Source organism: Zerene cesonia, chromosome 17 (assembly GCF_012273895.1).
Source record: "Zerene cesonia ecotype Mississippi chromosome 17, Zerene_cesonia_1.1, whole genome shotgun sequence".
Lineage (NCBI taxonomy): Eukaryota > Metazoa > Arthropoda > Insecta > Lepidoptera > Pieridae > Zerene > Zerene cesonia.
In genome coordinates this window covers 9,483,049-9,508,151 of record NC_052118.1, presented here as the reverse complement: position 1 = coordinate 9,508,151, position 25,103 = coordinate 9,483,049, and the positions used below count along the sequence as shown (strand labels likewise).

At 33.4% G+C, this 25,103-nt stretch overlaps 5 protein-coding genes across 5 annotated transcripts in view; 2 read left to right on the top strand and 3 right to left on the bottom strand.

Annotated features, from left to right (window-relative positions):
* Positions 1 to 121: 121 nt before the first annotated feature.
* Positions 122 to 2,369, bottom strand: LOC119833516 (bombyxin A-2 homolog). The gene is made up of 3 exons (XM_038357562.1): positions 2,320 to 2,369; positions 890 to 1,079; positions 122 to 545 (listed from the first exon to the last, which is right to left on the bottom strand). The coding sequence occupies exons 2-3, from the start codon at positions 1,077 to 1,079 to the stop codon at positions 367 to 369; spliced, it is 369 nt and encodes a 122-aa protein (XP_038213490.1). The 5' UTR covers positions 2,320 to 2,369; the 3' UTR covers positions 122 to 366.
* Positions 2,370 to 6,883: 4,514 nt separating this feature from the next.
* LOC119833223 (polyprenol reductase) lies at positions 6,884 to 9,660 on the top strand. The gene is made up of 4 exons (XM_038357147.1): positions 6,884 to 7,338; positions 7,609 to 7,797; positions 8,135 to 8,439; positions 9,461 to 9,660. Exons 1-4 carry the CDS (start codon positions 7,011 to 7,013, stop codon positions 9,551 to 9,553), a joined length of 915 nt encoding a protein of 304 aa, XP_038213075.1. The 5' UTR covers positions 6,884 to 7,010; the 3' UTR covers positions 9,554 to 9,660.
* Positions 9,661 to 10,019: 359 nt separating this feature from the next.
* Positions 10,020 to 13,178, bottom strand: LOC119833222 (tumor suppressor candidate 3). Its single transcript, XM_038357146.1, has 6 exons — positions 12,999 to 13,178; positions 12,651 to 12,932; positions 12,314 to 12,454; positions 10,872 to 11,160; positions 10,334 to 10,523; positions 10,020 to 10,150 (listed from the first exon to the last, which is right to left on the bottom strand). Exons 1-6 carry the CDS (start codon positions 13,071 to 13,073, stop codon positions 10,135 to 10,137), a joined length of 993 nt encoding a protein of 330 aa, XP_038213074.1. The 5' UTR covers positions 13,074 to 13,178; the 3' UTR covers positions 10,020 to 10,134.
* A 1,498-nt stretch (positions 13,179 to 14,676) lies between these two features.
* LOC119833200 (V-type proton ATPase 16 kDa proteolipid subunit) lies at positions 14,677 to 19,856 on the bottom strand. Its single transcript, XM_038357112.1, has 3 exons — positions 19,599 to 19,856; positions 17,215 to 17,404; positions 14,677 to 16,024 (listed from the first exon to the last, which is right to left on the bottom strand). Exons 1-3 carry the CDS (start codon positions 19,669 to 19,671, stop codon positions 15,817 to 15,819), a joined length of 471 nt encoding a protein of 156 aa, XP_038213040.1. The 5' UTR covers positions 19,672 to 19,856; the 3' UTR covers positions 14,677 to 15,816.
* Positions 19,857 to 20,976: 1,120 nt separating this feature from the next.
* The window catches only part of LOC119833467 (periodic tryptophan protein 2 homolog), a 16,406-nt gene continuing 12,279 nt past the window's right edge, over positions 20,977 to 25,103 (top strand). The window contains exons 1-7 of the mRNA XM_038357481.1: positions 20,977 to 21,101; positions 21,173 to 21,285; positions 21,711 to 21,805; positions 22,610 to 22,738; positions 23,256 to 23,689; positions 24,152 to 24,323; positions 24,880 to 25,047. Of these exons, the coding sequence (XP_038213409.1) occupies positions 21,084 to 21,101; positions 21,173 to 21,285; positions 21,711 to 21,805; positions 22,610 to 22,738; positions 23,256 to 23,689; positions 24,152 to 24,323; positions 24,880 to 25,047 (1,129 nt within the window). The 5' untranslated portion in view covers positions 20,977 to 21,083. The remainder of the gene's footprint in view (positions 21,102 to 21,172; positions 21,286 to 21,710; positions 21,806 to 22,609; positions 22,739 to 23,255; positions 23,690 to 24,151; positions 24,324 to 24,879; positions 25,048 to 25,103) is intronic.

Below are 25,103 nucleotides of genomic sequence, written 5' to 3'. Positions count from 1 at the left end.
ATTTATCATAATCATGACGGATGAAGTATAATTAGTTGAATAATAAAAATTTTAAAATTATCCAGCCATATAATTACTATGAATTATTTATTAGCCATGTTTTTTAAATAAAACTCAAATTCAGTGCAACATTAAAAGTTATATTTTTCGCGTAATTTCAACATTGTAAAAAATCGTTAAGTACTTAAATAAAATATCACAACGCAACCCGTATTGGTAATTAACAATAAAAAAATAAAACAAAAAAATCTGTAACGATAACAATCACATCATTTACAAATCCTGCAAAACTATAGTCGAAAAGTAATCATTTCATACTCATTGTACTATTACAAGTATACAAGTATACTCCAATTTTGTGAAATCTCAATTCTGGCAGTAGGACATGAGTTCGTTAACACTGCAGGCCTTGTAGCAGCATTCGTTCACAATATGTTCGCGCTTGCCTCTGGAAGGGAGGGTCATGCTCCGAGCCCTCTGTGACGTCATCCACGGCCAGCCAAGTTGGTTGTCCCTTTCTTTGTAATACGGGGGCAGGATTGAGTCTGGATTAAAAAGGTTTATGAATAGAAAAAAATAAATTGAACCATTAAAGATCAGTATATAACACTATATAACGTTTTGATTGATAGATTAATTTAGATACTAAACTTTTTTAATATAATAAACACGTTTAATTTTTTGCAATTTCTCAATCAATTTTATATTACATGACGTTCATTAAGATGAGGGTGTTCTATAATATCAGTTGCAAGGAGAGCTACACACCTAATTTGGGAGAAACAACTTATGAATTCTTTGTTAAATATGATAATATCTTTGAAAATAACTCGTAGTATCTACCCACTAAATTGTATAATATTGAAAAAGGCTTTTTAACTATACTCACTATATACGCTGCCGGTTTCAGACCGTTTGTACTCATCATTGCCGTCATAACAAAACAGTGCAATCGCGTTGGCCAGCGACTTCCCACAGTACACCTGAGGGCTGACGTCCTGCAGAGAGACTTCACCGCCAATGTGACCTGAGCACACCGCCATCAGCATGGTCACGAGGGACAGACTCTGAGAGAACATCTGTGAAGTGGGACGTAAATATTTATAGGACGAAGTGTTTATGGCAAAACGACGCTGTTACAATGGAACATTCTATGTTTAAAAGATTATTCGATTTTTAAAATTTGGCGCGAAATAGTGGTATGAGACTGTTTGTACTGCTGCTGTGTTTCGTATGGTGAGTGGGGGAGCCGGAGACACTTTTCTTTGCCTCACCCCTCTCACACCCCTACCCTTTCCTTATCTCTTACCATTTAAAATCGGTCAACACATTTGCAGAGGACCTATTGAAATATTTCTGGCTCCTATAATAAAAAAACAGTTGCCTTAGTTGCCTACACATTTGCAGGTTCCTATTTTATAGCCACGATCTGAACTAGGAGTAACTAATAAAACTCGTGTTTAACATTGCCGTTGTGATATTTAGTGTAAAGTCTTATCTATACCGATATACATATATTAGACAGATGATTCTTTCTATATACTACACTGACTAAAATAAGATTTTCTACCGACGAATTCCGAATTCTCAACTGCCCACAGTTAACTGCCCCACGTTCAATAAGTATTTCAGGATCCATGTTATTATTTCTATGACGTATTTTTGTTTTTTATACTTATATTTTAACCTAACTTAAATATATTACAATATTATAACTAAATTTAAAATGAATAACTCACAACTATTTTCAATCAACACATTTTCACACCTGCGTCTAATTACTTAACTGCTAAGACGACTTGAAAGGTGAGAATCAGCTTCCAAGAAGTACATTATAACACCTTTAAGGCTGTTCATACGCGTACTCTATAAACGCGATACCAATTAATTATATTTATATAATCAGCCCAGGTTTTGAAAATCGTGATATCGTAAATGATCGTGATAAGTGTACAATGATTGTACCTACGTTTTAAAGGGAATTCTAAAATTGTTTAGAAAAACGACCTTTATCTTTTATATACTTTGAGATGGTTCATTTGAAATCTATCGTTTCATAGAATAACTGGAAAATCAAATATAACCTGAACCCATTATACATCACTTGCCTTCTTTCTAACACGAAAGCATATTGTACCGCCAACATAAGCATAACATAAGGGATTCTTTTAAAAACTTCTTGAAATATGAAATATGTCTAATTCATATCAAAATTTATTAACCCGTTTTATCTTAATCAGTACACCACCTCAGTAGCTTCACACGTTCGTCGATAAATCTATCACAACACACAACATGATTTAAACCCTAAATACTCACATTGCCTTTGAAGTATCTTAGACGAGCGAACGCTTTCAAATGTGAACTAACGTGTGATATTATCCCGTTTTATACGCTCTTTGGCAAAGGGGCGGTATTAATATTCACCTTCTCTGGATCACCGGGTAATTGCCTAATGAGAATGAAAATCGACCTTGATACCTTAATGTCAGAACGTGTTGATAATTGTTCAATTATTCACCACATGGGACTTTAAAGAAAGGAATATATTTACTGGAATACTGTCAAATTTCCGTTTGTGTTACAGGGCTAGATGTTTTAAAGTTTTGGTTATGTTACTGATTGAATGATTGACCGCTTCGCATGATTGATTATTTAAAACCTTTCCTCCTTCTCCTTCCGATCCGATCCTTTAGATAGTGGTTAATGTATGAGTGTAGAACCGAAGGGTCTTGGGTTCCCGGTGGACACTCACCAAGAAGAGTCTCGGTCTGAACACAGAAGGGTGATCACCGTCCTGTCCATAAAGAAATCACAGCCCACAGATGTATATTATCTGCCCCATAAGTTTAACGAAAGAATACATTTTCTTAAGACGTATGCGACGCATTTTAACTTTAGTCAGGCGTTGCAATAATCGATAAACGTAAAAAGGTAAGGACGACTGTATCGTACAACGTAAAGCATAAAATATCACACATTACGAGACCTATCGAGTCTATTTACACAAGATATAATACTATTTTTAGGTTTCACTTTCCTTTTACGCTTTGATATTTCACGTAATCCAATCCCGTACTAAAAGCTCTTGTTTATTTTATACAGTACGCTATAATCAGGGTCATAAATATACTCGGTTAAAATCAGGGTCAAAGACCAGTGTCTAATCAGGTAATCAAACAATTACAATACTTTTTTATTTAGTTACTAGCTGCGCCCCGCGCTTCACCCGCGTAAATCCGTATCCCGTAGGAATATCGGGATAAAAAGTTGCCTATATGTTATTCCAGTTATTCAGCTGTCTACGTACCAAATGTCACTGCAATCGATTCAGTAGTTTTTGCGTGAAAGAGCAACAAACGCACACACATCCTAACAAACTTTCGCATTTATAATATTAGTAGGAAGTAGGATCTAACACTAGCTTTCCGCTTATGGCTTCGCCCATGAAGCTGACTTCATTGACAGACGGTCCCAGGATTTCACCCGCATAGCACATAGTTCCTATTTTTATATGATTTGCGGGGTAAAACTGTCCTTTATCTTTTCTTAGGTCTCAAATTTCTCATTTCTACCAAATTTCATCTATATCGTTTCAGTGGTTTAGGCGTGAAAAATAACTAATTTAATAAGGCTCGCATTTTTACTGTTTTTAATATTAGGTAGGGATTTATTTCACCAAAGCTTATTCACAATGTACAAAAAATAAACTGGACAAGTGCGTGTCGGTCCACATGCAGTGAAGGGTCCCGTAGTTTTAACAACCGATAGTTCCGTAAAGCAAAACATAACTGATCTCTAGCGCCATCTATCGCCACTTTTTTGAAGTGTGTTGTGAGTAGAATACTAGACTTCCCGAAAAAAATTTAAAGTCCACCTTATTTTGTTAGTTTTTCGTTTAACTTTGTTATATAAATATACATACTTTAGCTGTGATGCTTTAAGTTGTAACGACAACCGTTTAGTTGGTAGAAGCGACACTTGACTCTAACGAAAATTGCCACTTTAAAGCAATTAGTCACGAACGGTTTAAGCGAAGGATAAACTGAGCCCACGTTTACTACGTATGCATTACGACGTGAGAGAGTCTTCAGACGCTGTTGTGACTTCATGTGGAAGGAGTGGCAGGAAGTAAATTTAATTCGAAAAATATAAAAATACTTTAAATTTTCGACCAGACAGACGGACAGACGGGCAACCAAACGAGTTCTGGGTCTTGGTCACCTTTTGGGTATGGAACCCTAGTAAGGAGCGGCGGTATTTCCAGTGGGCCCCAGGCGGCAAAAACCCACGCTATGCCACTGACCGTAGGCCGTAGCCCATAGGTTTAACACAGTAAGGGTCATTTCACCACTTCCTTCACATTTTATGACGTATATATTCAAAACATTAGTTGTCATTTTATTTATATGACGCTATCAGCGGGCAACTTAGCTGATAGTTCGCCTGACGGTAAGTGATAATTACCGCCCATGAATATTCTCAGAGTTTTAACTGTCATATAAACTAAGCAGAACTTATCCCGAAGTTGTTTAATTTACCACGAATGTAGAAAATTCAATATACTGTTTCTACGGTTAAACAGAGTTAAAAATAGCCAAGTCTTGGAACCGTAATACAAATGCTACAAGTACATCTCGACTCGAAAACAGCTTCCCAAGTGGAGTCTTTGTGATCGGCACAAGTTTATGTGTACACGTGATACATCTTAATTAGGCTAGAAGTTCAAATCTTGGAAACATGACTCGAATAACTAGACTACTTGTCACGGGGAAGATTGCGTAGCGTTCCCGCAGATCCGCCTAAAGCACCGAGACGGAACACAGTGGTATTTTAGTCACAAAGAATCCAGGAACCGTGGGTATCTGTAAAAGACTTCCTCCCTTAAAAGGTTCATTTTTCTACTACAATATAAATGTTATACCTTTATAAACAGATATGGACTCATTGCATTGCAATTTTTTTTTTTTTTTTTTGGTTTATTGAAATCTTGAACTTATATGGTACCAGTTTTATGAAAGCTTCATGCCAATCATGGAAATATTGGGGACTGCAGATACTTAACTCTTTTAAATTCTTGTTCAATTGATCTTGTTTCCTATTCGTAAATTAATAATTAATTATGGAGTGAACTGTTGAAAGCGAGTCACAAATTACAACTTAGCTACCACACAAAATGGAATGTACAATCAAAATATATTGAATACGCATTTAGAACAATTATCGTTAAATTGAGGTATTTGGGTAGGTCACCCATTACATTACGTGCAAAATAATGCTCCACCCTCAGACATATTTCCAAAAAGCAGAAAAAATTAAGCTCTTAAATTCATCAGGTGTATTTTAAGGCGACATCGTGTCGAAGCAATGTGGGGCGCCATTAAACCGTCAAGCAAGATGAAGTGATGCGGAATATCGGCACAGACACTGACATACCCCGGCAAGCGATTTGATTTTTAGTTAGATAAGCGTGGTTCATTTGCAAGTCTATTTTCCATTTTATCGACTATCGAACGTTTATTACTGCGGACGTGTTTAATGGAATAGGGAAATTAATTGACATGGCGCCGTGTACCCGATTGTGAATTGATTTTTTAGTTACAAGGTGCCGATGTTTTTCGTGATATTTCTACGAAAATCATATGGTGTGAACAAAGATAAGTACGCACAATGGCTTCCTTTGTAAACGTTGTGTGAGTAGGCGGTGTACCTATATTATCTACTAATTTTTCTATGAACGATAAATGAAAATACAAGTGTAAGGAATAATTCAAACTTTGCATATAAAACTTATGACTTTGGTATAGGCTATACTGGATGGAATTTTGATTGTCACATATAGACGGAAAATTTTGCTTAAAGAAAACATTTCGTTATTTTTGATAAGATTGAAAACTGCATTCAAAGATTTCCGAAAATTACTAAAATTACGACTAAATACTGTTAATATTACACTGTACTTTTAGTGCATCGATCGTTTGGTTTAATTATAAATATGAATTAATCTCTCAAGCAAATTTCATAAACCAAATGAGAGGAATCCATGAAATCTGTATGGCGTTTATGCCTTGTCTGTGATTTTAGAAAAGCAACACGCTTGACAATTTACATTAATATAAATTATATTTTTTAAAAAATCTAAATAAAAAACACACAACACGCTTTTATTGCAAATTAAACTAAAAACTAGAAAATATTTTTTAATGGCAAAGATTTTATTATAACTGTACCTAGTTGCAGATGAAACAATCGATCGTAATGAATCACCTAAAAGCAAAATTGTAATTAAATATAAGTTATTGACACAATGATTCAATTCGGAATAAAAAGCGTGGGGTGCACTTTACTGTACTTGTACATGCGTCGCGTTTACAGTAAAAAAAACTACATTGCGTGTTGTGGCTCTAATGAAACGCTCCCGATGCGATGTATGGATGTATGTTTGTTGCTTGTGAATACTCTAGAACGAATCTTGATGATACTCGGTAGTGATGTAGGCGTTGTACCATAATACCGTGCCCTAAAATCAAGCTTACTATTATTTTTGGTTCTATATGACTTTCACAATATTAGGTCTATTCACAATATCAACATTTAGATACACGATCAAGTATAGTAAGAGACATTTGTCTGAAACCTAAACAAACCAAAGTTCAAAACGCTACAGTTTGTTGACTTCAATTCAAAACTTTTTTGCGTTTCTAAACGCAACTATTAAATGTCAAACATTTGACAGTTGACAGTGTCAGCCAACAGGTGAATGTTGTTAAGCGCAAGGCTTCGAATATTGTAAAAGATAACTTAAGCAGTAAAATATAAGGTGCATATTAAAACAAAAAAATTCAATCATCTTTCATCATGTATCAATAAAATGTAAATAATTCAACAGAAATGAGGACAAAAAGTTTTCTACTTTACCGTACATTCTCTCGCCGTTATGTCCCAATTTCCAGTCAGTACTGTTTCTAAACACCAAGGATTGAGCATAGCGGTTCCTAAAAATATCGAAAATGTTGAATATATTGGACCTAGGCTTCCTAAGCTTGGCTTTTACGGTTTCCTGTACAGGCTTCCTTATTAATCATTATGAAAAACACGTACCGGCATTTATAATTAAAGGATTCAAGTACGGTGCTTTTGCCTATCAAGGGTCTGGGGCAAATTATGTACAATTAATAGAAATACCTAAATCCCTGTATAGACATTTCTATGCCTTTTCCTCTATATTTAGTGTCTTAACATTGGTTTACGCAGTGTTAGTCTATTATTTTGAACACAGTGTCAGTAAATATGTAGTATTTATGTTAAAATTAATATTGGAACAAGATGAACCTTCAGGTAAGTAGCTCGAGAGATAAATAATGCATTATATAACTTAGTAACGAAACTTTCGTCTGTTTCATGCTTTTTGATCATACTATCCTGTTAATATAAAAAAAATAATTCTGCATATTATTTTTATTACTATTCACTGCTTGGAACACAAAACTTACAAAACCATTCTCTGACATTTTGTTTAAAGACAGGTTAAAATATTTGGTCTCTATAACTTGCTAATATTTAACTAAAAATACCATCTATGCCATTCGAAATTATTCCCGTTTTCAGTATCTGCTTCTGCAGCCGTAATAGCACTGAGCTTGCTTACAATTCAGTGCTTCCGACGTTGCTATGAAACATATTACCTTCAAGTGTTCGCCAAGAACAGTAAGATGAATCTGAGCCACTATATCGCTGGTCTTGTTCATTATTTCGCTGTTATTGTTGCCGCTATTGGACAAGCTCCATTGTTTTGTGGTAAGTATAAAAAATAGAAAATTAAAAGTTTTTATTGTGTAGTTCATTCACTTTCTCTGTATTGCTAGGCTTCTATATCTATTTCTGTACCAAACTCTAAACCAGCCCTGGTAGTATCACACCCAACCCAAGCTATGTTACAATGGTGGATTGATTTCTTATTCTTACTTAAAATATTAAAATGAATAATATTGTAATGTGGATTCCAATTTTTAATTATTTTTTTGCTTTTTGCTTCTGATGGAAAAGAAAAATTACTAATTACAATTAACTTTAAAATTTCGAGAGCCATATGCTTTCAACTACAATAATAAGATGTTTTTATTTATTTCCACAGGTAGTCAAGACAGAGACAAAGTTCTCTGGAATGACACCAGAACACAACTGCTTGCCATACCATGCATTTCAGTATTTATCTGGGCATTTTATGAACAGTACAAAACAAATATCATATTTGCTAATTTAAGGAAAGATAAAACAGGAAAAGTTATAACGGAATCACACAAAATACCATATGGGAGATTATTTGAGATTGTGTCAAGTCCACATAGATTGAGCGAGATTATTATCTATACAGTACTGTTATTATTAATACCGACAAAGACCTTCTTCTGTATTTACTTGTGGGTTCTATGCAATCAGGTATGTATGATAATTTTATGCTAATAAAGATGTGTCTTGCATTATACATCTGAGAAATGTTTGTTTCGTGTCAGTATAAGAAGTAGGGAAATAATTACCTTACTAGGTAAATGAATATTTAATATTCCCAGACACAAGATACTAGATAAAATTTAATAATTGGACTAGAAAAAAACCAGTTTCATTAACATTCTATTGCTCTAGTAATGACTTATATATTCAACTGCTGACGAAATAATCCCAGTTATTACTAAATGTAACAGGAAGTTACAAGCTAGAATTACTAGAGAATTACTATAAAAATATCGGATATTATGGCTATACATGTATGCCAGCCTATATATGTTCCCACTGCTGGGACAGAGACCTCATATGAGGGTTCAGGCCATAATCCACCACGCTGACCAAGTGCGGGTTGACAGATATCACATGTCGTCGTCGTCATTATTTAATTCTTCACCGTTTTCACCAGTGGTGATGTTATCCACAATGCAGATAAATTGAAAAATCATTTTTTTTGCTGCACATTCGCCTGGTCTCGAATCTCGATCCCTCGACCTATCGATTTTAAGTCTTAGGTCCTCACTACTGAGCTGCATTGGCTTGTGGAATATGAAATATTTATGACTAAATTATTGTTTGTTCTGAATATGACCTGATATTATTTGAAAAAAAAAGGTGTGTTCGCGATTCACACACGATAGAAGTGAAACTTCAATAAATCGACAAAAGAATGACATGAATATATATAAAATATAAAATAGTACGTATATTTCTGTCTCATTCTTTGCCGGCTTCATTCTACACATTTTTGTATTTCTGTCTCATACCTGTCGTTTTTCCGTTGCATCAGGTTTGAAATCACAACGATTCTAAAGAAGTTTCACTTCAAAAATAGGATTAAGTTGTAAACAATTAAACAATTATCCTTACATTACTTGCATACATGTAAACTTAAAATTCAAAATTGGTGCAAGGTTCTACATATGTTTTGTTAATTTTTTAATTATTCTATTTCCAGATTCAAACAGCAATCCAAGCACATCTTTGGTACAAAAATACTTTCAAGGAATATCCAATGAAAAGGTATGCAGTTATACCTAGAGTGCTGTAAATTAGTTTTTATTTTTGATTTTAATATAAATATGAAATTATTTACAATATTAAGGCTGCATTCAATTTCAAATTATTTAATCAAAGACCTGTTTTATTATGTTATAAGTAGTTAATTTTAAAAGGCTATATTTTCTATTTTCCTGTCCTGTGAGGAAAAAAAATCTATTGTAAAGAGATTATCAACCTTTAAAATGATTAAAACATTGCAGAACAGTTTAAAAAATTAACTATTTAATCAATAATAATTATAAGAATTCCTCGCTTAAGATATTAGGCTTTATGAGGCTATTTTGTTTGTAAGTATCTTTCACATGACTTGCATTATTTATTTGAAATAGTTAAGTTCAGTAGTTCATTTGTTTGTAAGTTCAGTAAAAAAAGATAACACATACATTACAGAACTGAATTTAGGCACAATATAATATGTAATCAAAACAGGGTTATAATTATTAAAAATAAATAAATATCTGTTAAAATCAGTTTTATTTCTAAAAACAAAGTTTCGACTTTCATCACATTGCACACAATATTATGAATAATAAATAGTGGAGTGTCTAAAAGTACTCCTTATGGTTCTCCTTATTTGAACAGGAAGCTGAAAAAAAATTTTAAAAATTACTTTATATATTACGAGGAAAAATAGATATATTCAAACGAAATACGAACTGCAAATATAATTAATATAATTTTGATTTTGAATAATACTATAGACACAAAAGAGAATTATATCGAAAGAAGCTCAAAATCGGAACATTTCTTAGAATTAAAGATCTTTTACCTGTAAGGATATCCTTGCGTCTTAGATCTAAATATCGACAGAAGCAACGAGAAGAAAACACACAATAGCACAAGACCCACAACTGATTGGAATCGCCGTTTCTTTCCCTCTTGTGGACTCTTCACTTCTGTCCCTTTCACTCCACCAGCTGCTTCTATCATTAGTATCATACCGACTACCACGGCCGCATCTGATTTTATGTTAAGGTAAAATTAAGTTGAAGAGGATTTTTTACTAGTGGATGATATTACATCAAAAACAGATAAATAGTATCCTATCAGCCAAGTCAGATCATACCCTGCCTGTATACCAATTTCATCAAAATCTGTTGAAGTTTCATCATGATACGGACACACATCGAAACAAACTTTCACATTTATAATATTAGTGTAATTTATTAGCAATTACATATTAATTTATAGAGATACTTTATTCATATTTTTGATTATTAAGATGGAATCAGTAGTAGTATAAAATTTATTATATAAATATAATGTAAAATTTAAATAAACAGATTTTTGAACACTTAAAAGGATACTCAAAGCCGCAACAATATAGCTCTCCAAAACAAACTGTCCATGCGATCCACTGTTAATATAAACTGGGCCAGTCTTTGTTTTGTGGAAGAACGGTGGACCTCGTATTTGGTTCCACATCTGGCCAGAGACCATAGCGAAGCAGAAGAACAGAGCGGAGACTGCCCACATTTGTTTATTGTACAGAAACTCTAGATTATTGCGTCGGAGGTATAAGAATGCGGCGACGAGGACGAAAAGTAAAGAGAACGCTACGGCGCCGGAATAGTTTGGTGGACGGAATACGCGGATCTGAAAAATTTTGGACATTAATGACGTGTATAATATATTAGATTCCATTCAAATAACTACACAAAACGTTGATTTGTGGTGGACCTCGGACTTAAAATTGATGAGTCGGCGTTCGACACCAGGCGAGCGGGCAGGAAATAAATCAAAAATGATTTTTCAATCTATCTATGCATGTGAATAACATCACCACTGCTCGAAACGGTGAAGGAAATTATCGTGAGGAAACCGGAATGTCCGAGAATTAGAAGTTCGACGACATGCGACATCTGCCAACACGCACTTGGCCAGCGTGGTGGATTATGGCCTGAACCCTCATAGGAGGTCTGTGTCCCAGCAGTAGGAACACATGCCTACACCTCAATCACAATATTTTCAGTCAGTGAGTCAGTTTTTGGAAATATTGTACTAGCTATTATAAGTTACAAATGCCATGTATGTCACATTTTTAAATATAGCACGATCTATTGGTATTTATAATAATTATTATTTTTTATGTCATCGTCAGCAGTGGAACTAGTGGGTCGCCTGATGGTAAGCACTTCCATCGCCCATGAATATATGGAGAGGCGTAAGGTCGATTGAAGACCATTCTCTTCTACAAATGGATAAAAGTCTACAAATTTCTAAATGATTCAAATACACATAATATATTTCATTGGGAATGAGATATTTTATTGTATTAATGTATATAACCTATGTTACTCTTGATCCCCCTAACTATCTCCAGCCACAAAAAACATACTATTAAATTGCTCTATTGCAACATAAAAGCCTTCTTTCTGCTGAATGTTTGTTTGTCCTTACAAACAAACACACTTGCAGTTTTTAATATTAATATTAATAATGAAGCAGTCAATTGTTTTTAATTGTTTTTTTGTCAATCATTGAAAAAGAAATGTAAACTAGTATGTAATCTAAGCCATTGAAAGCAAAAAAACACCCATTCAAAATAAAGCCTCTGAATATGTAAAGAAATACCTATCACATAAATACTCTCTTTTGAATACTGCATCTACTACTAATGATCTAATTGAAGCTGTATATAACTGGCTGTATATAACAATATGACATACAAGAATTCTTCATTGAAGAAATAAGGTATACCTTATATCTCTTTTCTTCAATGAAGAATAGATATTTAAATGGAGTATACCTGAACATCAGTTCTATCATTGATCCATTTGGCAATTGCTTCAGCATGAATACCAGCTCTCTCAAAGTCCATAGAGTCTGCGGGTTTTGGCTTACCCTTGGCTGGGAAATGCATTATAACAGGGGCAGTGTTTAAGCGCAGCTGAAAACATAAAAATTTATGAGTTGGTATTATTATTGATAATTATAAGTTTTCACCAGCTGATTTACTTATATGCAATTCTTACTATTGCAACACAATATAGTATACCTTAAAGTGGACTATTAACTAAAAAACAACATTTAGTAATATTTAATAAAAACGCCAAGCACATATTTAATTAACAAAGAGTACATACCATTTGGAAGATATCAGAACCTTCATCAAAATCTACCATACCAAAGAACAGTCTGTTGGTATAAGCTTGAGAATATCTAAACGAGTTGGCTACTAACAGATACTCGTCATATACGTGCTGGCAAATAGCGCAACGACGAGAGGGTGCCATAGCAGTGAACATGACTATAAACGAATAGTCCCTTGGTGGTGATTTTACATAGTCCTTAAACCTATTTAAGTTTAAAGGGATAATTGAAGTCTTCGCCGTAAAATCAGTCAGTTGCTGGACCTTCTCTTCCAACTGTAAAGACAAATTTAGTTATTTATGAGCCGGCACAACCATATCGTTTTAATGTATAATTATGACCTTTCCACGATTCTGCGCATATGTATTTGAGTAAGTAAGAATAGCACAGAAGAAGAGTACGAATTTAAACTTCATTTTATTTTACAAATCTGCTAAACTAATATGAAAATAAATTAGAGCAGCGTATAAATTCAACCAATAATCAAACGCCAGCCAAGTCACAATATTCAGCTGTCGTGTGTCAACTGTCAATGTCAACTACACACTGCACAGAATAAATACTAGTTACTCCGTGACACACAATAAAAATAACAAATTGATAGATAGATTTTATATGTCGCGGTCGTATACTAACCAGCTCCTTTGACCCCATCACTAAAGCTGCTCGTCGGAACACAGTGAGGTTTTAGTCGGTAGGAATCCGACATAACCCACGGCTCCTTTCCCCGGGAGCCGTGGGTATCTATGTAAGATTTCCCCGCTATAAAAAAAACGTAGCTTTTATATTCTGAAGTGATTTTGACCAAATCATGCCTTAACCCCTCAAGTTCGGTCCCATATGGAATACTGTTCTCACCTCTGAGCCGGAACACCCCAATATCAACTCCTCCCACTAGATCGCGTTCAGCGACGAGCCTTACGTATTATTGACGACATTGAGATTTCTGATTCGCTTGATCCACACTCTCACTGCGGCGAGATGTTGCATCTCTCTGCATGTTCTACAATACCTATAATGGGGAGTGTTCTGAGGAATTTTTTGACCGTCCCAGCTGCCAAGTTCCACGATACGCGATAAAAAAAAATTAAAAAAGCGTCCGTCAGGTGTAGGTTGCGAACCAACGAAACCAGCGAAACGAATCTCTTTATGTATAACCCGAATTACTGAACCAAACGCCAAGTATAATCCAGTATAGTATCTGTGGTAAAACCATATCGAATGCCCAATAAACGTTAGTTATAACGGTTTCATACTGATCAATTATAATATAGTCAGAGATTGTTTACAATTTTTAGGTAAAACTTCAATGCTGTTTGCCGTGCCAAGTCTTGTGTTGCGTTGTAAATAGCAAAATATGTTATTTGTTTATAAATGAGACTATTAGTGTGGCTGGTATTTTTAATCATGCTTTAATTAGCTCCACCAATAATTAGTATGTATATACCTTTAGACGTAAGTTTGACCCACTAAACGGGCGGATTTTATTCCAAACGCAAACGTTTTTTTTACTATGTGTATTAGTCAAAATGTATATATAGAGGCTGCGCGCCACTTCGAAGACACGGCGCCTAAATTAAACTTTACATTATTTCAGATGCCGACAGCCGGTGCATCTACAGAAATAAAGATTTCTTGTATAGTGCAGAATACAGTTACTTTATATAAATGTATGCCAACGTACCAGCAGATGTATTTTATATAATCCACAAGAGGTCACAAAATTTAAAGCAATCCTTACGCCTCTCCAAATGATCATGGGCGATGGTAGTGCTTACCATCAGGAGACCCACCCCAGCTCCATTGCCCCCAGACATTTAAAAAAAAATACTTCACTTCCCCCAAAAATGATGCTTATCCATAACAGCTATAAAAACGACTAACAATTTTTTTCAATGTCAAGTATTTTATCGATGCAAAAGATTATGAGCGAACTAATTTAATGAGGTTTGATTACTTGGGGATATATAACGTCAAAATCAAAAGGATAAAAACAAGTGAGCAAACTAAAACACTCGATTCATAATTTACAGTACTTTTCAAAATATTTTATTAACACAATTCATTCAATAACACCAAAGATTATAACATTCTCTAACATGAAACCTAAAATAAAATACAATTTTACCTATTTGTATTTAGTTTACTTACCAATTTATATTCATTCAAACATCATTTCGACTATGAGGTATACATAAAAATATTTTGAATATATTTCACATAGTAAGTCGTCAGAAATGTTATAATTAGATTAATATAAATATAGTTTTATATAATACGACAGTGCGTAGTCATGAAGCATCTGAATTCTTAACATTAAGTATCTTGTTCGCTCATTTTGAAGATCGTAAGAGGTAAATAAAACACACAAACAATTAAGTAGAAACAAAATAATATGGAATGTACAAATCATGTTTATTAACTGATACCTGGCAATACATTGTTTGTGACTTGCTCTCATTATATTTCGGATAAAACAGCGTTACAAGGATACGCGCATTACAAGTAGTAAGATGGGCACAGCACTATAACACTTAAAGCTGTAATAGCATGTACACTTAAGCCAGGTTCAACCTTAAACTCTCAAGAAGACATCAGTACATAGTACCTTGTGGGTTCAACGGTTCATAAATTATTTTAATATAACTCGTTTGGACTTAAATTTCTACTCTAACTGTACATTAGTTTCGCCTTAACGCTAAAATAATCTAAAATTGATATCGTCTGTAAGTGTTCGTTCGCGATGGGTGGTCACGCAAATCAACTGATATGTTGTGGTGGATCAGTCGCGAAAATGTGGGAGGGTTCGCAAATAAATTAGGAATAAATAATTTAGTCGTCGCTCGGTAGCGTCATGATTACATTGAAATATATTTCGGATACATAAGACATTAATCAAATTATTATTATTTATGATACAGTTTCGCGTCTCTAGGCGCGAGGCGGCCGCAGCATCGAAGCCGCGTCGTGCCGGAGTTATGCGATACAAAATATTGTAAACATTTATTATATTGGGATATTAATTTTTATACAGACAGGAGTGCCTCGAGCACTATGCGAAACGCTACCGACGACGATGTGCGCGAGATACTGATACTGAGCATAGATCACGAGTGGGGGCATAGTGCTCAGAGGCACGTGAAGAGTGTGCGGGCAGATTTACTGTTTCGTGTACAGGTAGATGGCGACGATGAGACCGTATAGACCCAACACTTCGGCGAAAATGAGGATAAGAATCATTCCGACGAATAGCCTGGGCTGTTGGGCCGTACCGCGGACACCGGCATCACCCACGATGCCTATGGCGAATCCGGCGGCCAAGCCAGAGAAACCTACGGCCAGACCAGCTCCCAAGTGGATGAATCCTCTGAAATATACAATAATAAATTTGAATGTATCTAGAAAAAAAAAGAAAGCTAATGCTTCAAACAGTATGTATCACAAAAAAATTAATGAATTTTAATGTTGTTACTTTAGTGAATAAAAATTGTTATTTTTGTGTGTCCTATCACTTGTTTGAGTATTGATTAAAATCTGATTAACATCAGTTTTCTGTGTACCATATAAGATATGTCAGTGGATTTTTAAAATTTGTATACTTTTTTTTATAACACTTTTACTTTTAGTAATTTACAAAGCATTACAAATTATTTATATAGTCATATAAAAATCTGAAAATATATCTAAAGCCCTATCAGAACACACATTTCCTATCTATTGATTGATTGAGCCCAGAATCTAATCACCCTGACATATAGATAGGCAAAGTGGTCCTTTGCCTTGTTATATGACTTATGTATTTCCAAAGTCTGTTGCATAATATTGACATTGAAAGAAAATATCAACAACTTGATCATTGTAGAGTCTTGAATCTATATTATTAAGTAAGAACTGTTGTAGTTTTAAAAAATAAACTTATTTCAAATCAAAAATGAGTAAAATGGCTGACAAAATTTATTTCTCTCATAGCATGCCCACTGTAACCTTGAACAGAGCAATAATTGTCCTATCAAGGTCAGTAACTGTATAATTTTATTCTGACTGAAGCTGTCTAAATTACAATTGCAATATGATAAATAGAAATCTTTGTTAGACAGACAAAATAAGGTAAATATACAGGACAAATATAAGGACAATAATGGCATGGCATTCTGCCATTTATTGCATTCATTACTTAAAAAAATAACTATAACAAAATATACTTTATACTGAACCTGCGATTGGTCCAATTATGAAATTATTTCTGTGTTCTGAAAGCATTGATATCTCAGGGTTGTAGTTTTTAATTTTACTTCATTTCACAATTTATGTGTTGAGAAAAATTATATTGCAAATTATATTTACAAGCGAAGTACATAATGATCTTGTGTTTTTTCTGTCTATGTTTAAAACTGTGAACTCTTTCAGACAAAATTATTTATTTCCAGCTTACCAGTATACAAGATACCAGTACTAAGCTTGGAATTGTTCACCACTATACAAACTCATGCTCATGTATCAATGTAATATATGCTATAAAGCTATTCATATTTCTAACTCTTAGTCACATATACAAACCTGAAGAGGGTGTAAGTCGCTGGGGGTTCGAGGGAACCAGCAATAAGTACAGCCACGACCAGACCGTAGATGGCGATAATACCCGCCATGACAACGGGAATGATGGACTTCATGATCAACTCGGGTCTCATCACCGACATGGCGGCGATACCCGTGCCTGACTTGGCCGTTCCATAGGCGGCTCCCAGCGCTGGAATATTATGGTCATAATAAATGGAAATATTTTTTTTTATAAAGTAGAAATATAAAAGAATCCCTTTCAATTCCATGTTTTAATTATGATACATAAAAACTAACATATTGCACCTATATTAGAATTTAAATGACATCACTGTCTGTACTAAAACAACTAAGGATGCATTTATGTTAAGCAGTATCCCTACACCAATATGGCAAAATAACTATCTCTCAGGCATATTAAAAAATATGTGCAGTTTTGATCACTGCTATTCACATTGAACTTAGAGAAAATAGCAACATGAAATGAGCAAATTTCTTGAATTAGTCAGGAATGATCCTTTTTAAAAATTTTAAATGAAATATCTAATTAATGACATTGTCTTTTGTGGGGATTAGTTTACATTTTTCAAATTTTCCAACTTTTGGTATATTAAATTCTTTCTAAAGTAAAATCAATACTTTATTTGTTATAAAGCATATCAATGAAACAAATCTCAGTATAGATTTGAATTTCACACTTTACCAAGGTACGTATAAGAAATTGTTGACCCAATTATTTGGATTTAGGTCAAATCTCTCTCAAGCATTTCTTATATTATGTAAGGTTAGTCTAGACCAATATTTTATATTCTGAATACCATAGCCAAAAAGAATATATATTCAAGTTTTTTTTCATTATTATGAACTTTGACACATACCATGACAATTAGCAATTTCTCTCAAGCAATAAAATGTAATTATGAATATTATGTACTAAAACCATGAAGTCATGATAAAACATTACATTTTCAAGTCATGTGATGCTATTGTTTGATTGAGTTGAATGAAAGTTTGTATCATATTCTTTGAAGTAAAGATAACATTTATGCATTGAAATAATGTAATGTAAAAACAACAATTTGTTTTATTTGTAGGCAAAATTTCCAACATGAATAATCTACAGCCTTTAATCATTTCATTCTCAAAATATTAAAGTGAAGAAAAATCATAAGACTATCATGTGACTAGTGACTCATTAGTCATTATACTCGTATGTATGGGAATTTCACTGGATTTAAATTCTATATGACTGAAAATAGAGTCATTGAACTTTGATAGTTCAATTTCATTCATGCTATCACATGATTACATATTAGGTGAATATGAAATTGTCAGGGAGGCAACTCTTTCCTTCCTTTGAACTTTACAATCCTGTATATAAAGGAATACACTTAGTTTTATTTACAATAGAATAGTATGTAATAAAAAGATGTGATTTCTATCAGGTGACTGAAGTCAAGTGATATAATATAATGTCCTTAGACATTGAAGGCTGTATAATTTGTTTGACCTAGAATTAGTACAATAGTGTCGCCTTTTTTATTTATATTTCCTAGTAATTGATAGTTTGAATGAGCATTATTACAATTAAGTTGCTAAGATGATGGAGGACAAACTGAAAAATTCTGACTTAAGTATCACAAAGGAAAAATTCTAAATGTCCTGTGATGCACAACCAAAATTACTTAAATAATGATATGCTTGTGAAATAATTATTATAAATATTCCGAATTGGTGTTACACTGTGAAACCTAAGTTAGGTTAAGTACCATGACCAATCACATGATTGAAGTTATCAGTCATGTGATCTGAATATCCTTTTGCCGGGTATCCTATAGCATTTCATTTTTAAAATTCCAATTATTTAATCATCTAAGGATTTCATTCAATCGTATTACGCTTATAAACGTAATTACGACAAAGTGAACCTTTTCGCTAGATGGTAAAGTTCATTTTCCAAATACACAATAAGGCTATTCGTTATAGATTTGTTTAAAGATTATCTGAAACTCGCCACTACGGGATTTACGTTATATGCAATGCTACCAACATTATATCAATCACATGATGATCACTTGATCGTGATTCATTTTTTATTTCACCCCAACGCCCCCGATTCCTTTTAGTAAAACTAACAATTGACATAATACATTGAATCCAGATAGGTCAAGAAAGCGATGATCAAACATATGCCACAAGGCGCGGCTATTCCTATAATTAGGACGCTTAAAATAACCATATCCGTAATTTAGCATATAGATAGATTTAGAACTTCAGTTAAAATGGAGGTATGAGGAAACCTTCCGAAGGTATCAGAGCAAACATGGGGAAATCAATAAGTTTTAATGACAGCCATTCTAAAAGACAATTCACAAGATACATACCGCTAAAGATAATAGCAGACGCCGCCCCCATAACTCCAAAGAAGGGTCCATACATGGGATTTGTGTCAGTCATCTTGAAAGTGTAGTGTGGGAGTATTTACAGGTCCCAAAAAATGTGATGACTATCTGCACACACTCACTCCACGAAACTATTTTAGCACAGACAAATATGGCCCAAGCTTTGCCGACTCAATAGAATGGGTCATATGACGATTGATGTTCAAGGCAGAGCTCGATATGCCTTAAGTTCTGATTGGTGTTATTACGCTACTTCCGAAATGCGCAACCAATCCTGAGCTAAAGATTTCGCAGTAATATGACGTATATCATTGATGTGGATCGCTGGCCAGCAAAATCGTTCTGCGCATGTCTGTTTCAATGTTCCGATACTTCCTTTTTTTCCAAAATTGGTTTTTTCTTAATTTTTTTGGAAAATCCTTACTTTGAAAAACTATATATTATTTTAAGGAAACTAAAGTATAAACATCATAAATTATTTCATCCTAAAACAATATTTGACTAAAATAAGACTATTTATTGGAATTTTAATGTTACCAGTTCAATAAAGCGCCAATTTCGAATATGTACAGTTCATACTGTTAATATTCTTATAATTATTATTATACGAAATTTTAAAATATATAATTAATACTAAACATTAATATATACATGTCACATGAGAAATGACTGCTGTAAATATTTCTCTTTTATATTATACGCTACAGATCAAATATTTTCTCTTATAACTGAATATTGTTTCCTTTCTTCCCTTCTCTTAGAATGGGGTGCAATTATTTATGTTTTTGCAATGTTTTAGATGATACCTCCCTTTGTTTTTATAGATATAAAAAAAAATTATTCCAATAGCCACCTGCGCTCAGTTATCTCCTCGGCATAACTATCTACAGGCAGTTCAGACAGAAATACACACAAACAAACAAACGCCCTTAATAATATCCTTTCAATTAATGTATAATATTAAAAAGCAAATAATAAAAAGCGTTTCGACCAAAAACTACCTACTGATCCGATTTAAATGAGTATGAAATTTGGTGTTTGGAATTAATGGTTAAATAAAGAAGTCTTCTCATGTAGTAAATTAATTATTAATTTGTTATATTTTAAATATGGCTGTCTTAGCCTTAATTGCTATTAGCACTTGTTTCAGACATTTTTATCATCCAAATTACGGTTATTCTGATAAATCATAACATATAAAAAGTTATTCGTTTCTCTACCCATTACTTAAAATGCAAGCTGTCCTATAAAATATTTAATTAATCATATTTCTTTTAATTAGGTAGTACATCATACTAGTCCTAATGGCAATAAAAATGTAAACGCATGACGTTTGTCAAAGTCATTACCACGTGTGATTGACATTTCACAATTGTTCGTAGTTTGATGTTATACTCACGTTTTGTTTTGTATAAATTATGAATAAATAAAGTATCTCAGTATTCTATTAAGAAATAAACTCATAAGATGAAATATAATTATAAGGTAAGTTTATCTTTAAATCATTATATATTTTATAGTACTGAATGTATTATACTAATATTGTTTATTTTTAGTTTCAAAATTTACTTGGGACGGTGTACCGACGTGGAGATATATTATTTACTAACGATGGCAACTGTGTTATTAGTCCAGTTGGCAATAAAATAACAGTGTATAATCTCAAACAGTAAGTGATATAAAATAATAATAATTATTTAAAATTTTACTTCATTAGTTAGTCAATATAAATACTGAGCAAGTGGTTCACATGTGTCGAGATAAAGCCCCTGCAATGGGTTGCCGAAATAAGGGATGAGGGATAGTTCACATCTGCACATCTCTCTGCAAACATTTCTAATTATTATTTTTTGTATTTACATACACAATACAATGCAATGATGGCTTAAGTCTATTTTAATAATCAAATGAACGTCCTTGGTCAGAATATCACAATTAACTTGTGATTTAATAAAACAAATCTCATGTCTCAACATTTCATAATTTTGCATAAAATTTTTCTATCCATTTGTTGTTCCGTTTTTATGTGAAAGAGGCATCCACATAAATCATTCATAGGTATATGATTAATTTTAATTAAATAAATATTTTCAGGAATAAAAGCAACACGCTGCCTGTTGAGAGTCATTTTAATTATACAGCAACCGACATATCTCCAAATGGATCAGTTTTATTGGCAATTAATGAACGTAAGTACTAATCTAAGATAAAAAAATGTTTTTATGTCCGTATAATGTATTTATATGTATTTTACAGCTTTGTTTAAAACTTTGCTATGTATTTGTGTTTTACTTAGTTTCAAATGTGGAATAATTTTGTCAGTTTCAGATAAATGTTAAAATAAAGAGTGTTTCAGTTTTTATGAATATTTCGTTAATATGTTTTTTATTAATCACAAACTTTATTTAGCTTCACTTGTTTGTATGTTTGTAACCAACCCTTTAAACTCAATCAAAACAGAATAGTAATATTTCAAACTTTGTAATCTTATTGTCAGTTTAGTGAATACACTAAACCAACTACTTGAAAAGCTTGTCTTAGTATTTAAATTTATATTGCTAAGATTAAATAATTTCCCCATGTATATTCTGCATAAGAGCATGTGAGACAGTTTATCATAAATTTCATGTAAAAATATAATAATTTTTAACTACAAGCACTTAATTAATAATTTTTTTGACCAATGTTGCTGAAATTAACTTTTATTTCACCGCTGCTTGTAATTAATCTAACATTTATCTCAATCTTTCAGCCATGAATCCTACCTAATATTATAAATGTGAAAGTTTGTAAGGATGTGTGTGTGTTTGTTGCTCTTTCAAGCAGAAACTACTGAACCAGTTACAATGAAATTTGGCATGTAGATAGCTGGACATCTGGAACAACATAAAGGCAACTTTTTATCCTGATTTTCCTATGGGACAGTAAAACATTTGTTGAACATTACTACTTTTTTTTGTTATGAACTACTATTAAAATTTTGAAATTTTTAGAGGGTGAAGCTCAAATGATAAGCCTGATAACATGCACCGTAATACATAGATACAAGTTCAAGCAACGTGTGAATTCTGTTAAATTCAGCCCCGACGGACAGCATTTTGCGGCTTGCTGTGATGATACAGGTAACACATAAAAATTATCTAGTTTTTTTTTATGCATAATAGTTTATTGTATTTTAAGAGTTTACTTAGATGCTTATTTAAGCATCTTTGTATGTATAATATATGGTATGAGAGACCCTTTTCTATATATAAAATAGTTTTTAAATAGAGTAATTACTTTGTAATATTGGGTGTTTTATAGACTAAAATAATGGTTCGTTCTTTTTTTATCATTCTATCTGTGGGTCTGGGTGTAGGTGTGGCAGATACTGATAAAATGAAGTAGTTGACAAGATCTTAATTTGTATAAAACGCATCTTAAATCATATAAAGTGTTATATTGCCTCTTAGAAAATCCACGAATATACCACGAAATACAAAATTTTGTAATCCAAGTGAGGGAAGCTGCGAGCCGTAAGCTTCAATAAAAAATAAATAAACAAAAAGAAAATATTATAAGCTTTAAACAGTATTATAATTTATAATGATGATAACATGTATAAAAGTTGTGATGTAATTGTTTGTGAATTTTTTTTAGTATTCATCATGACCGCACCCAGCGTGTTCACGGGAGAATATAGGTCCTTCATAATGAAACGGGTCTTCAAGAAAGCCCACGACGAAGTAACTTGCTTGGACTGGTCGTCTTGCGGTAAATTGCTAGCCGCTGGCTCCAAAGACACAACAACGAAAATCTACACCGTCGAATATTTAGATAACTTAAATATGTATTCGTTAAGTGGGCACACGGATAAGATAGTCGGTGTTTTCTTCGAGATGAAGAGTCTAGATCTTATAACGGTCAGTAGGAACGGCCAGGTATGTTTGTGGGATGCGAACATTGATCCCGATGATCTGGTGGTATCCGAGGTTCAGATATCGCATCAGAAGAGGAGAAAGATTAAGAAAGAGGAAGAATTGATTGATGATGATATCAATGAGAAGGATGATATTGAAAAAGATAAGGAATATGTAAGTTGTTTTGTGTTCATATATTAGCCGAAAACTTTTTTTAATTGGTATTGTTTTTTAATCAGCCACGGCTGTCTCACTACTGGGCATAGGTCTCTCTCCCCTCAGTCATATCTCCCTATTGAGAGAAATTTTGATCCAATCTTTACAGTAAGAGTCCAGCTTAATTAGTATTTCAAATATAAAATACTTTTAATTCGTAATTATTAGCATAGTTGAGTTTTCCTGTGAATGTTTTTCCCATAGTTTTTTTAAACATACCGATTCATACATCTAATGCTATAAACGGGAAAGTTTGTAAGAATGTGTGTAGTAATTATTGTGATATAATCGCCTAGACAAGAATGACACAAGTGTCTTTGAAATTAGCGCACAATTTCAAATTTTGCGCTCATTTTGGGACAAAACGTCCCAAACGATGAGTGTTAGGTTGTTTATACATACATGTCTTTTTTAAACCAGGAGAGCGATAAAGATGAAGAAATGGAAGAAGCTGAAGTGAAGGACGAAGCAAAAAGAATGCTTTACAAGAAACTAGGCCGGCACTATATAGGGGATGAGATACGAAATGCACATCATAAAGTAAAGTTAACAGCCGCCCAATATCATAAGGCTACGAAAATTTTGGTCACTGGTGAGTTCAATTTTGGACCTTATTTGTAGGGCTGGAAAGGTCTTTTGCATTGTTTGAATTTGTTAAGGTTCTTTAGGCTTTATAAAAATGTATTATTATAGTCTGTTGTGTTTCATTCGTCACTAGTTTTGTTAATTAAGGCAATAGTTATGGTAAAGCGAACGATGGGGGTTCGAATATCGCCTCATTTGTTTTTTATTGACTAGAGAGAGCGGCTTTGCCCGCGTAGTCGCAGGAAAGATAGACCCAGGGTTTTCCTCGCTAGTTCCCGTTCCCGTGGGATTTACGGGATAAAAATGTTTTGTATATCCTATGTTGTATATCCCTCCCCCGGTTCTAAGCTACGTCTGCACAAATTTTCAGCCAAATCGGTTAATCCGTTCTTGAACTATAAATAGTGTAACTAACACCACTTTCTGTTATATATATAGATATTTGAAAATTATTATTTTCTGCACATTTCATCCGATCCATCGAGATATATAGACGGACAATTAATCACAAATAAAATCCTAATCATTTGTTATGACACCAACGTTTCAAATACACATTCCAGGTTTTTCAAACGGCATTTTCTTCCTGCACGAGATGCCGGATGTAAATCTGATTCACACCCTTAATATATCGGAGCACAGGATCAGTAGTGTGGCGATGTCCACACAGGGCGACTGGATCGCGTTCGGCTGTCCCAATATTGGTCAATTGCTTGTTTGGGAATGGCAAAGTGAGTTTTTTTTCAATACAACGTAATAACGTATTTTATGGCAAAACAGACACTAT